This window comes from Rattus rattus, chromosome 5 (assembly GCF_011064425.1).
Source record: "Rattus rattus isolate New Zealand chromosome 5, Rrattus_CSIRO_v1, whole genome shotgun sequence".
Lineage (NCBI taxonomy): Eukaryota > Metazoa > Chordata > Mammalia > Rodentia > Muridae > Rattus > Rattus rattus.
In genome coordinates, this window is record NC_046158.1 from 140,307,051 (window position 1) to 140,322,015 (window position 14,965).

At 41.2% G+C, this 14,965-nt stretch overlaps 1 protein-coding gene across 3 annotated transcripts in view; it reads right to left on the minus strand.

The window, feature by feature from the left end:
- Chd6 (chromodomain helicase DNA binding protein 6) overlaps positions 1-14,965 on the minus strand; it is a 113,660-nt gene that overhangs the window by 72,117 nt on the left and 26,578 nt on the right. For 2 of the 3 annotated variants that reach the window (XM_032904670.1, XM_032904673.1), the window contains exons 5-10: positions 9,319-9,381; positions 8,530-8,588; positions 7,818-7,935; positions 4,673-4,759; positions 4,399-4,533; positions 677-798 (exon numbers count right to left, since the gene is read on the minus strand). In XM_032904670.1, coding sequence (XP_032760561.1) covers positions 677-798; positions 4,399-4,533; positions 4,673-4,759; positions 7,818-7,935; positions 8,530-8,588; positions 9,319-9,381 — 584 coding nt within the window. The remainder of the gene's footprint in view (positions 1-676; positions 799-4,398; positions 4,534-4,672; positions 4,760-7,817; positions 7,936-8,529; positions 8,589-9,318; positions 9,382-14,965) is intronic. The other variant, XM_032904672.1, reaches the window with a different exon arrangement.

A 14,965-nucleotide genomic window follows, 5' to 3' on the forward strand; every position in this document is an offset into this window, starting at 1 on the left:
TTTGTCTGGTTCCTTTAGATTCTACTAAGAACCAGAATAGAAATAAGTCACAACTGAGTGTCATTGGGAAGATCCAGTACACCTGTTAATCCAAAACAAACAGTGGAGTGAGTCTAGACTCCAGATCTGTTCTCTTTCACAGACTTTAAATTGAGGACTGGTGGGTGTAACGACTTAAGAATGATTTAGCTCAGTGGTAGAGCGCTTGCCTAGGAAGCGCAAGGCCCTGGGTTCAGTCCCCAGCTCCGGAAAAAAAGAACCAAAAAAAAAAAAAAAGAACCAAAAAAAAAAAAAAAAAAAAAAAGAATGTGGTGACACAAAGCTCTAATTCTAGCTCTTGGGAGGAGGAGGAGGAAGGGGTCAGGAGTTGAAGGCTTTTGTAGTATATATAGTGAATTTGAGGCTCCCTGACCACATCTGACCCTGTATCAAAACACTGAAACCCAACCAGGCAGTGCCCAACCTCATAGCTTCACTGCTATCCTTCGGGTAAGACCATGCCATCTACCAAGGAACACCCAAAGATATGTACTCATTCCTCTTTTTGTTGTTTGGGAACGATTCCAAACTGGGCAGTGATACTGGGCTCCACTACTCTTCTAAGCTTCAGCGTATCTCAGGTCAAGGCAAAAAGACAGCTGCAGTGTGAGAGCACCGGCTGGCTCAGGAACCTCACCTGTTGTACCAGTTGAAAAGCAGCCAGTTCATGCCCTCGAGCTGGTACTCCCGCAGCCGGTTACTGTTCTTATACTCACGAGAGGTCTCCAGTTTCTGCCATGCGTCAGAGGCAGGTCGTTCCTAGGGAGGGAACAGAGAGCACAATGCACAAAAAGGTGTTAAACAAAACACAGAAAACCATGGGCAAGACAGCAAATCCCAAATGCTGTTTGTTCTAAGGACAGATTCAAATTGCTGTTACTTTTCTCAATGGTGCTACATTCTCTAAATTTTACCAGATTATGAATGCTTCTGTACATTTACAGGTAACAGACTAAGTTATATCCAGTGTCAGACAGTATTGCTAGACTCTTGGATAGTGTTCTCATCTACACCTCAATTTCCCAACAAGCTAAGATTAGTTGAGTTTCATGGTTTCTCTAACAGAATTTGATTTTTGCTTTTTGTGTTTACTGTATCAGCTTAGTAAAGGACATTGTGTAAAATGCCCCATTGATTAAGGAAAAAAACCCCTTTATATTCAAATTACAAATTCCCCTTAAACAAAATACAGATACTGTTACACTTTTATTTTGACATATGAAATACCAGTTTATAAAAGTCACTTTGTGAATACTAATGAGGCCATATTATATATAAAGTTTAAAAAGAAGATTTATTATGATAAAAAGTATGTTTGTGTATCTATTTCTGTATGGGTATGTGCACACAGGAGAGTGCAGTGCCTGGGCGCCCAGAAGTAGGTGTCAGGTAATTGTGAACTACCTGACAAACAAACCTGGGTTCTCTACAAGAGCAATACATGCTTGTATCCCTCTCTCTAGCTCCTTACACATTCCGTCTCAGGACACCTTGGAACTGTATATATATTGTCAGTTATTTTTCCATAGGCTGTTTGTCTACTACTGCAATGACACCATTCTTTAATCACTGGAGCTATGTATCTGATGGGGAAGTAGTTCTCTCTCTCTTTTTTTTTTTCCGGAGCTGGGGACCGAACCCAGGGCCTAGCAAGCGCTCTACCACTGAGCTAAATCCCCAACCCCCGGGAATAGTTCTCAAAGTTGCCTTTGCTGAGGTAGTAGAGATGGCTTAATGAGTGAAGTAAACATGAATGCCTGAATCTGGACCTTTAGCATCCACAAAAAGCTAGGCATGTCCACGTGTATCTCTAATGCAGTGTAAGCTGAGTAAGGAGAGGTAGGGCAGAGAGGGGTGGATCTGTGGAGATTAGTCAGCCAGTTTAGCCCAGTGTTCAGCTCCCTCTCTCAAGTTACAACCCTCCACTGCCCCTGCAACAACTAAATGTGTAAATAAAGAACAGTGTGAACACCAACAGAGGAGACGTCACCTGTGAACATATACACAAGGCGTGGCTGTGCATAAGATTATGTCTTACTTTCTGTGTAAGTTTGGATCCCAGTGTTCTAAATCACTACTGGGATTTTTCAGTTAAGGTGACAGTGCTTACCTACTTGGAAGACTATTTAGATCTTTACATACTGAGCTTTCCTATTCACAAACTTTTATTTAGGTTTCATATTTCTTATTTATACACAGGCACAACTTTTTAGCTTATAGACAAATTGAATGTCTGAAGTGACATCTTACTATCTTAAATCCTTAGCTATCAGAAAAGAGGACACTAGATTTTCATTTTCTATGTAGCAATTTCGGTCTTCATCATTTACTTTGAATTACTACACCTAACGTGCTGTTGACTAAAGCTAAGCCATTTGTACGTAATATCTGAAATAACTCCATCCTACTGTGTATACCTGCAGTTTAATACAAGCTACCCATGGCCTTCTAGAAAAAGAGACCTGACGATTCACCCACAGATTACTTCTGCTGTGTGAGACACTTTCAAATGGGAGAGGTGGATGTTATCAACAGCACACTTTCAGCCACCATTTCAGTTTAGAATTGTAGACGTACACTTCAGAGGGAACAAGCCAGGAAGCAGGGAGAGATATAAAAGGTCGCTGTAGCTCATTAAGAGAAAGTTAAGGAGATTTTAGGAGGAGGAAACCTATTATGCGAATGCAGTTTTCTTCTTAGAGAAAAGTCTCCAAGCCTGGATCCCTGAAACTACTCAAGCTACTTGGTACCCTCTACAAGGTAAGGTAGAAAGACTTTCTGAATGTTTCCTCTCCTCTAGTGACTTCATCACCTGGATATCAGCACTACGGATGCCATTTGAGAGGCACTCGAGTGTTCCAGCATCATTGTCCCACTCCATATTGACCTGTCCAGACATCAGTATGGACTGGACTGTCCAGACTGAATGTCCTAGTCATCAAGACAGGTAAGGTCTAAACTTCAAAACTCAGAGCAAGAGTACTTTAGCAAAAAGTCCTATTTTCCTTAAGGTAATTTACTCCTCATTTATGTACAAAAAGATAGATTTAATTATATCTACCATTTATATATATACCATATATATACCATTAATTATAGCTACCATTTCAGTTTAGAATTTTTGGGATAAAATTTCAAGATGTACATTTCAGTGAGAACAGGAAAGATAGGAAAAAAGGAGAAGTGTAAAAGGCCATTGCTTCTCACTGAGAGAAGGTCGGTGGCAGCCTCACAGCTGGAAAGCAGTGAAGGTGAGCAAGTCACGTGACACTTGAGAACCCTTTTCCTGCCAAAGACACAGCCAGGCTGATGTGCAGACGGTAAATGGGCCTCAGAATGGACCTCTCTGCTCCCACAGTGGTTTGTTTTTCTATCGTGCATCTCATCACAATTGGCTGGTGCTGTTTTTCTCCATATGCATCTGCTGTTTCTTAGAGGTCTGGGTTCTTGGGTCAACCACTACATTTTTAAAGTGTGCTTTTTTTAAAGGTATCATACATAATAAACCTTTAACAGATGCTTAACAAATGACTGGCAAGTTAAAAGCAGACAATAATACATATAGGAGAGGGCTGGAAGGGAGTTAACCAGCCATGTTGTAACCCTTTGTGAGCCGTGTGAGTCTCTAATCATGTCTGTGTCTTCAGCTGTTTCTGTACATGTTTATTTGCCGTAACACCAAAATCAAACACTGACAGGGAGCTATGCTCAGTCCAGTCTTCCTAGTCCTACCCATGATGCAAAATTAAATAACTGGCTATTTTTATATAAAAATGGTGACAAAACACAACAAAATACCAAAAACAGATCACCAAAGCTTGCACTCACTTTCCTTTTAACAGTGGATCTTTTCAGGATAGTGCTATCTAACAAGGCTCTGATTCCAACTCTGCCTCTTTTTCATTGTTGACACTTCATGTACAAATGACCCGGAATCAGAAGGGCCAACAATAAACCTATCTCAAAATGCTATGCCTTCTCTTTGAGGTTCCAGGTACCCTTGAAGGACCATTAAGGGCCACTCACCCTAAATTCTAGCTGAGGGGGGAGTGGGAGTGGGTGTTAAAAACACACCACTGAAGGAGCAGGAGATTCAAAGTAGGGAGTGACACCCATACCTCCCCTGCACTCCAGATGACTGGGACCAGGGACAGGCGCACACCAAGAATTCTGAGCCCACGCCCAAGCGTCTTACATGCTCCACATGTTAACACAGATGAGAGCAAGTACTGTGCAGGATGTAGAAGAAGTTTGTCAAGGGGAGGGAGCGCAGGAACCCAGTCAAATATACATCATTATCACTAATTTCAAAGTTTTATATGTTGTAAGAGGTGTCAGACAGACATGCTGATATATTACCACATGCTTAACTTCAGGGAGAATTTGTAGAGATTCAAATTCTTTCACTTTTGCAGGATCCACATCTTCCTCTAGCTCCCATGTGCTTTCTTCATACGGCAGAGAGCACCATTTTACCAGGTAATGGGTCACTTCCTGGTGGGAAAATAATAGAAACTTGGTAAGTAGTCAACCATTCTGTCAGCCCCTGAAAACCCATCCTGCATAAGAACACAGGATGCCATGTGTGGAAAGAAGTGCATGCTTTATAAAAGGCGAAGGGCAACACGCCTACCTCCCCTGTTTCTGCATCCTTGGTGTGGGCCACCTCCAAGATACGATCAATTTCTATATAATCTGGATTGAACAAGTCTTCATCAGGCTGCAGTAAACAGAGTAGAGTTAAGAGGTGTAGTTTTCTTCCCTCAACTCTAATAACCAATGTTTTTCTCTTTTAAGTGGCCCCTACTCTGGATTCTTCTCAGAAAACAGACTGAAGAGGTGTACTTGAGAATAAGTCATCTCACAGACATTTCTCAAAGACTGTCCTCAAATTCTGCTATTCGTGACTAAAATTAAAGGACCCAAACCATTATACAGTCTGAACCATGGCCAAGTCAGACCTGTAACAACAGGGAAAAGCCAGGCTGAGGGCTCCCTGTTTTATTCCCTTGGTGAATTGGAATGACAAGTTCCTTTTCGTAACACTGATAAAGTTCTATTTCCTCATTTATGTGGTAATTACACGTTTTATTTTGTAAAAGTCAACTGTAATGTATACTTTGAATTTATTCACATATTTATACATTTAAAAGTAATGGATGTGTACCCCAAGTTCTGCAAAGTGCATTCATTTAATCCTTATAGAAGAAAACGTTCTACTCTATGTCTGCGCAAGGGGAGAAATCTGGGCAAAGGCTATGTATGTATGTATCATGGTTTGAAATAATGAGATGAAGATGATCAACCCAAAATTCAAATACTATTCATCTTATAAGAATATTATCTATCCTTTATCCAAGTTGCTAATACGAATGGCCAGTAGTTAAAAGATCCTTTCTACTATTGCTCCTCCTTACTTCTACGAAGCTCTCCAATCTTTCAAAAGTCTATTCCTGGAACTAGACATGGCTCCATGGCTAAGAGTGCTGGCTGATCTTCCCTCTGGAAGACTGACCCAGGTTCAATTCCTAGCATTCTTTCCTACCAGTATCAACTCCTGTTCTATTATTCTAAGACACATTCAACAAACTTTCCTTTGTCTGACACCAAGGAAAAGTCAATCCCATGGGACTGCATCAGGAAGACAGAGGACTGTTTCACTATGTTTAGATTCATTCTATGTATGTATGTATGTATGTATGTATGTATGTATGTATGTATGTATGTATGTATGTACCTATCTATCTACTGAAGAGTCTAAAACAAGGAACTTGTATAATAAGCACTGACCTATGCCTAGCTCCAGTGATAAATAAGACAGATACAGGCTCTGCCTGCCTTAAAGTGCTTAAAATCGAAGAACCAGACATGTAAACAAGTTACTATATTGCAAATATTTGCTAAAATAGAGGTGTGAAATAAATGTTCCAAGAAACACAGAGAACCTAATACCCGATGGTTCACAACAGTCTTTATTTAGTCACCACCTTCGTTCCCCTGACTGTATTCCAGAGGAACATGTTATTAAAAGAAATTCTCATAAGCTTAGAACTACCAGAGTCTGGGCCAAACTGTAATTTTATTGGAAGGTGTGTGTGTGTGTGTGTGTGTGTGTGTGTGTGTGTGTGTGTGTGTGTGTGAGAGAGAGAGAGAGAGAGAGAGAGAGAGAGAGAGAGAGAGAGAGAGAGACTCTGAACCCAGGGCCTTAGAGAGAGAGAGAGAGAGAGAGAGAGAGAGAGAGAGAGAGAGAGACTCTGAACCCAGGGCCTTAGACACCTCACACAAGAGCCATAGTGGTGAGCTACATCTCTAGCACTAACCGTGAGGTTACATCAGAAGGAGCAAAAGCTGATGTCATTCGGAAGCAACTTATCAGTAGCAGGGTAGGACCACGGTGTGAATCACAGCTGGGTAAATGGATGAGCAATTTACCATGACTGATGGCCCGAGTGTCCTCTCAGACTCTAGTAAGACTATGTTTTAAAAATAAGTTTTATTGTCTCTTTCTTTCAAAAGTTATTTGTATAAAACCATACATTACACATAAAAAATAAAAGTGTTAGAATCCCATTGACCAGAGAAAAACGATAGGATGGTCATGCATTTACTCGAGACATTCTCTATGCGTTATATCCTGATGCTTCTTTCTCTTGCACTCCAGTATGGAGCTGTCCCATGTACTGTTTGGAGCCTGCGTTTGCTTTTGTTTTCTTATTTTTGACTAACATCATTTCATAACACTAAGTGTATTTCCAAATCGCCAGTAACTTTCTTTAGTATTATTATTAAAAGTATAGTATGGCACACTATAGGATATATAACTTAGCAAATGCCAGTTATTCAACATTGTATTTGCTTTTAATTTCTCATCAGTATAAGCAACTTTTAAAATAGCCAATTCTCTGTACAAAGACTCGATGTTTTCTTTAAGACACATGACAGAACGAGACTTTCTGGGAAAAAGGACACGCAGATGGGACACCTGATGGGTCAGATCTACTCATGCTCACAGCCAGGACAAGCCACTGTCCCCTCCCTCTGCTCTTACCAATGAAGGCTAATCACCTGCACAGCCTTAAGGCCTTGAAAACCATCACACATCTGATAAATAAAAACTGAAAGATGTCAATTTTATTTGCACTTCTGGTTTCTACGGAAGCCTTACCTTTTGGTATGCTTAACGACCGACATTTCCTTCTCTCTGACTTCCCTGCATAGTTGTCTACTTCCCTGTCAGGCCTGGTGCTTTTCTCATTAGAGCTGTTTGGCATATGCCTCTGTACGCCTTAACTTACACGCATGTGTAAATAGGAAGACTCTTGTGTTGAACAAGAATATATGCACATGCGTGTACTTAGAGAAAATGCATACATAAGGTATACCTGCTCTTTTTATTTACTTCGGATGCTTGTTGTGTTTACTGAGCCAAAGCCACTATAGATTCAACACTGAAACTCACTAGTCTTGTCTTATGCTTTGAAATTCTCAAGCTTAATTATTTTTTCTAATATTTATAGCTCTTTGTTTTTGAATGTCTGTTGTTGGAGAAGGGCCTACAACTGGATGTATACTGTTCTTATGCTATTTACTGTCCACGGTTAAGAGCTGTCGGCTTACAAAGTTTAGTGACTAAGTGGGTATGTTCAATTTATCGGCACCCATATCACACTTGACCAACAGAGTTACACAGAACTTCAGTTTGAACTTAGAAACACCAACCTAGATATTAATGCAGAAAGAAAAGCAGCAGTGAAATGAGTTAATACACATTGTTTCACCTCAGTAAAAATATGCTTCATCTGGGCCTGTTTGTTCCTAAAGCGCTTGATCTTCTGTGCGATGCGGGGATCCTTTTCCAGCTCTTCCATTGTGGCCCACTTACAATGTAAATAGGAGCTATCCAAAGACACACGATTGTGAGACAAACACAGCAAGGTATCATTAAGGTGTCAATAAAAAGATGGCCATCCTTTAACACAGAAGTAGCAGCTGTGCTACTGATGTGACACTACGGACGCTGCTTAGAAAGGCCTTGCTTTTAGAGCAATTAATAGAGGATAAACTTCTAGTCAGTAATTTCCCTACAATTCCACCCAAACTGACTCAAGAACAAAGGGGCAGATTTATGAAGCAAACTCTCAGTGAAAGTAGGTGGAAAGCAGCAGAAAGGAGAGAAATGCAAGAGGGCGAGTATACACCACGGGACAGCCTCTTCACCTTGGGTGCACAGGAGAAATGCCCAGAGACGTTTTAAAATGCATCTGTCCTCAGGGCGCACTCTGACTATTATTAACTACTCTAGGCTGGAACAATGGTTTTGGTGGTTATTAAAGCCTCCCAGGTGATTCTATATAAACCCAAAGTGAATAACACTGCCTAAGGTGAATTTGACTCAGTCAAGATCACACCTTAGGGACCAGTTTCTGAAAATATAGAGGATAATGAAGTATCGTGGAAAGGGAGTATATGCAGAATATCAAACAGACGTACAAATTTCTATACTTAACGTAGAAAAGCTCTAGGTCGAATGGAGGTTCTCCTGGGTGAACCTGTAACCAACAGTAAGCAGTTATCAGCCCATACCTCAGGAAGGTCTCTTACACAGGCCAAAACAAAACAGGTAAACCAACCAATACCTATGCCTCATTTTAGGAGGGATTTATAAGCTAACAGCTAACCTTAATGCTAACTTAATTTTCCAGAAACCCAATAGAGTAAAGGGTACAAAAAGGGGCCCGTTCCTGGCATCTTTTCAATGCTCACGTAGAAAAAGATTTCAGCCCAGGCTGGCCTAAGACCCAGTAATGTATGCACCGTAGCCGGGTGCAGAAGGAACTTGAGTTCATCTTTTGCCAGCTTCCCCTGCTACTCTCCCTCCACATGGCAATAGTAAGGAAGACTCCCCTGAAGGAAAGATAACCTGTATCTGATTTGGCACCCACACACTGCCTCACGTGTGGAACTTTCCCTTGGGAGGTCCGAGGACAGCCCAAGACATGTAAAGAAAAGCCCCCAGTGTTTGCTGTTAGGATTCCTCATCTGCTTCTTCTTGGCCCCTGATGACTTCTTTTGGGCTACAACGAAGAGATAAAAATTGTCAACTGGCTACTTAAGCCATTTAGGAACTTAGTGTCCTAAAAACCTTCGCAAGGACAATGTTCTTGACAAGCTCTCATTGTAGCTAAGGATGAACAGTTAGTTCTTCAGGCAAACTCTTCTCTACTAGGAGGTGGCTGGTGTCTATTAGTGACAGAGAAACATTAAATAGGAGCTACCCACCTCCTGGACAGTCTTGGATGCCAGGATTTTCTCAATGATGTTTGCATCATCTTCTGGAGGCTCCTGAAGACAGACATAAAAAAAAAAAAAAAAGAACAGTATCGGAATTAATGTCTCAGAGAATAAGTCTAAATGGGGGTAAGTTCAGAGGAGTTTCTGATTTCAGGGTTTTGGAGTACCTGTATAGACCGTCACCAGAATAGCTGTGATTCAAAATCCTGAAATCTACAACTCATCTAGGTTATGTGGCCACTCACAGATTTCAGATTTTAAAAAACCTTGGCTCAGGGATGTTTAGCTTGTGACATTGTTGCTACTACTTTACTCAAAGCCACAGCATAGGGTTGGCAAGAGGGCTCAGAGGGCAAGACCTCTTGGGACACAGGTCTAAGCACCTGACTTGGATCCAGGGTACCACAGTGGAAGACAGATGCATGAAAGTGTGCTCTGACACACACACACACACACACACACACACCCACACACACACACACACACACACACACACAAACAGAGAGACAGAGACAGAGAGACAAAGAGACCAAAAATAAATTTTAAAATGAAAAAAAAAAAAAATCCACAGACTTTGAGTACTGAAGCCAGTATTCTGCAAAGCTGGAATCGAAACAGTAGGGTCCTAAGTTCTCAGCCACACCCTTATTATACAAGAAGAGACTCTAGGCTATAAAGCTAAAGAACCAATAAAATTGCTCCTGCGACTTTTGTTTCTTTGTAAAACTTACACATTCTGATGTGTAAAATTATGTAAAACAGGAAAGAATCTCAGGATAGGGGTGAGCACAGTGGCTAAAGCCACTTGCTACAAAACTTAACCAGAGTTCGATCCTAAGACCCCATGTCAGAGAACAATGACTTTCACAAACTCTTCTCTGATCTCCATCCATGTGTGTACACATAATACATATAAATAAGTAAATAAGTGGAATGAAATAAAATTAAAAAGTACCTTGGGATTCTAGAATCAATTCAAAAGATGTTAATTCTAATACTATCATCTACTGACCTCAGCAAAGTTAATTACTATTCCTTGGTTTCTGAATAATGGTTGTAGAAAAGATATATATAACAAATTTACTAGGATAAAGCAGCACATGAAAACATCTTTTTGAACTAAAGAACCAAGGTATAATTAATTTACAATAAACTGCTGTTTCATTGATAATTCCAATTGAAAACCAATTCCTTCCTTCCTATCCTAGTCATACACTAAAACTTCTTGGCCTCTGATCTCCACTAAATCGTAGGAGCATTCATGATATAGAAACATCCGAGTGGAAACTGTCAGTCTTAGAAGGTGTTCTGTCACTCCTCCATTGTTGGTGGGATTGCAGACTGGTACAACCATTCTGGAAATCAGTCTGGAGGTTCCTCAGAAAATTGGACATTGAACTACCTGAGGACCCAGCTATACCTCTCTTGGGCATATACCCAAAAGATGCCCCAACATATAAAAAAGACACATGCTCCACTATGTTCGTGGCAGCCTTATTTATAATAGCCAGAAGCTGGAAAGAACCCAGATACTCTTCAACAGAGGAATGGATACATAAAATGTGGTACATCTACACAATGGAGTACTACTCAGCTATCAAAAATAATGACTTCATGAAATTCACAGGCAAATGGATGGAACTAAAAAATATCATCCTGAGTGAGTTAACCCAATCACAGAAAAACACACATGGTATGTACTCATTGATTAAGTGGCTATTAGCCCAAATGCTCGAATTACCCTAGATGCACAGAGCACATGAAACCCAAGAAGGAATACCAAAATGCAAATGCTTCACTCCTTCTTTAAATGGGGAACAAGAATACCCTTGGGAGGGAATAGGGAGGCAAAGTTTAGAAGAGAGGCAGAAGGAACACCCATTCAGAGCCTGCCCCACATGTGGCCCATACATATACAACCACCCAACTAGATAAGATGGATGAAGCAAAGAAGTGCAGGCCGACAGGAACCAGATGTAGATCTCTCCTGAGAGACACAGCCAGAATACAGCAAATACATAGGCGAATGCCAGCAGCAAACCACTGAACTGAGAATGGGACCCCCATTGAAGGAATCAGAGAAAGGACTGAAGAGCTTGAAGGGCTCGAGACCCCATATGAACAACAATGCCAAGCAACCAGAGCTTCCAGGGACTAAGTCACTACCCAAAGACTATACATGGACTGACCCTGGGCTCCAACCTCATAGGTAGCAATGAATAGCCTAGTAAGAGCACCAGTGGAAGGGGAAGCCCTTGGTCATGCTAAGACTGAACCCCCAGTGAATGTGATTGTTGGGGGGAGGGTGGTAATGGGGGTAGGATGGGGAGGGAAGCACCCATATAGAAAGGGAGGGAGAGGGGGATGTTGGCCTGGAAACTGGGAAAGGGAGTAACATTTGAAATGTAAATAAGAAATACCCAATTTAATAAAGATGAAAAAAAAAAAAAAAGAAAAGAAAAGAAAAGAAAAGAGGTGTTAAGAGTTCCCTCATGTTCAGCCTTCTTTCTGAACTTCCTGCAGTCTCCTTATGGTGTTTTCATGTGCCTATGATCTTCCCAGACTCACATCAATCTAAAACTTGAAGAAGTATAGAGAAAATGCTCACTATGACAACCTGACTAGCTGGAACACTCTGGAAGGATGACTTGTGGTACACGTAAATTTCTAGCTACTTATTCTAAGGCCATACCACTAGAGAAAACGTATTTTTAAAACGACCTTAAATCAAGCTTTTTTCAGAAAAAGAAAAATGATGATAGCTAAAAACAAAATAGGAAAAGACAAGGAAGGCAAATGGCAGTGAAATTATGAAGCTTGCGAAGCAAGTATCTGCAGATACTCTCAAACCTCAGCCTGGAGCCTCGGCTATGCTAGAAACCAGCATGTCCCAGTTCTCTGCCTGTCTGCCCCCCTTAAAGAGGAGGTTATGTGTCTGTGTGGGGTTCCTGGCTTATTATGTGAGCACTGGAACCTGAACCTGGGTCCTCATGATTGCAGAGCAGGTGTTTCTTAACCACAGAGCCCTGTCTCTACCTCCTAGTAGTGTAAGTTATTAACCCTCCCAAATACTTGATTACAATTTAAACATACTGATGGAATAAAAAGAAAAATGAAAATGCTTTTATATTCTCTTCCTCGTGTTTTTAAAACACACTTTAATCAGGCTAGTCACTTTAATTCTATCTTCTGATGTTGCTTTGCTCACGTTTCTTCTCTGCTAGGAGTACAGTGAGAAATGCCTTTACACTGCATCCTGCTTCTCTTCATGCTTTCCTCTTGTCAAGCTGTGCTACATTTAGAAAAATTTCACTGATGTCTTCATATTCACTAATCTTTTCTTCAGTTGTATCTAACCTGCTTTTAAATCTGTCCATGTATCCTGGATCATATAAAGTGATTTCATAATTCTAAAGGCTGGACTGGAGATGTATGTTGCCCATCTTTCCCATAACATATTGGCACAGTTATTCCCAAGTTCTTCTCTGGCTACCTCACTACTTGTGCCATGTTCTGTTTTCCAGGAACATCTACTTATCTTTAGTGCATGTTGGAACTGAGGATCCTATCTAGTCAGCTGAGCTGGATCAGGACTGGGAAACTGTTAACATTTAATTCTCCAAAGGAGAAAGGGAAGGAAAAAAAAATCTCAAGATTCCTAAACCATTCAAGCAGGTTTACTATTCCTGAACGTCCCAGTCTTTCTGGCCAACCCTAATCCTTAGCTTCCAGTTCTGTTAAGTAAGGGCTTCAGAGAAGATAAACAGTGACTGTGAGCTCACTTCTTCATTGCCCATGACTTTTAATCCATCTGATTTCTATGTCCACAGCTATCAGATGCTTTAAACAATATGCTGTTGCAACCTATCCTTTTCTAACTAAACACCGGCTTACTACTACCTATTGCCCCTTATCCAGTATCTCAGTTAGGATTCCATTGCTGTGAAGAGACATCAAGGCAAAGGCAACTCTTATAAAGGACGATATTTAACTGGGGCTGGCGTACAGGTTCAGAGGTCTAGCCCAGTGTCACCGAGTATGTCAGCATCTGGGCAGGCCTGGTGCTGGAGCAGCTGAAAGCTACACATCCTGTTTCAGAGGAAAACAGGAGGAAACTGGCTTCCAGGCAGCCAGGAGAAAGGTCTAAAGCCCACGCCCACAGTGACACACCTCCTCCAACAAGGCCACACCTCCTAACAGTACCACCCCTGGGCCAAGCATATTCAAATGGGAAATCCTCTGATACTCACTCACATTAATTAATTAGGTGCAGGAGGTTTCAGTTTAAGATTTCTTTCCTCTGTTTCTCTTTCTTTTTGCCTACACTTATTTCCAAATGATCTCTCTTAGTATCATGATTTTAAGTTTCATTGTGATGCTTGCCAAGTTCACACATCTAGATCAGAACTTCCTTCCAGACTGCAGATCCATATTCCAATTATTCCTGCCATCTTTACTAAGCTGTCTGAAGGTATTCAAGTATAAATTTCTGAAAACTAGATCTTGGTCTGACACATTAACAAGTCTACAGCCCTAAGTCCTGCCCAGATCCCCAGTCCACAGCTTTCTCATTTGAGTTAAAGAAAACTCTACCTTCTCCCGTGCTGAGCTCCAAAATCCTGATGTAATCTCCGACTGTCTCCTCTCCACACACCCATGTACAGTGTGGTCTGAGTGAGAACGGCCTCCGCAGCCTCATACACAGGTGTGCTAAGTCCTGGGACTACATTACTTGGAAAGTTAGGAGGCATGGTTTTAGAAAAGTGTTGATGAGGATGGCCTTCGAGAGTTCAAAGCCCATGGCAGGCCCAGTGTCTTTCTCTGCCTGCCTGAAGATTAAGATGCAGCTCTCAGCTACTACTCTAGCGCCATGCCTACTGCCATGATATTAATGAACTAACCCTCTAAAATCATAATCTGCTCTGTGGGGAGCGGGTGTGGCGCCAGTCCCAAGATGGCGCCCGGGACTGCAGCTAAGTCACATGACGAGCACCTGACTTCCTCACACACCTGAAACTAGCCATTGTGAGAGCTGTGCAGACACACCATGACGCAAGATCAGGCCATGTGACGTGGACCTATGAACTGAGATTACGCAGTCTGGACCGAGGAGGCGGAGTTGAGGGAGGATATAAGGGAGTGTGCTCGGGGGCTGGGGGGAGAAGAAGAGAGAAGAGAAGAAAAGAAAGATTCCTGTTTGCATGTTGTAAGGTTCCTGAATAAACCGCTTTGAGAAGAACGTCTTGGTGTCGCTCCTTTCTGCAGGACAGAGACAGAAGCGACATGTTCAAGTCCGGGTTAGTACAGATTAGCAGGACCTGACACACATACATACTGAAAAAAAAAGTTTTCTTTTTCAACTATCAACTGCTTCAAATATTCTTTAATTTTTACCTACAAAAAAGAACAGGTAATATGGTTTCTAAGACAAGATTCTTAGAATATTTTAGTAAGATCAAAATTAAGAGACATATTAATACATGGATGAGGAAGGCACAGGACTCTACTCTTAAAAGGCACAAAACATTCATTGAATATAAAAAAATTAAAGTTAAAAGGAGTTGGAAATTCAATTCCAATAAATATATTATTCATACATATTTTACCCAGTTGAGGTTATCAGCAACAGAAGAGT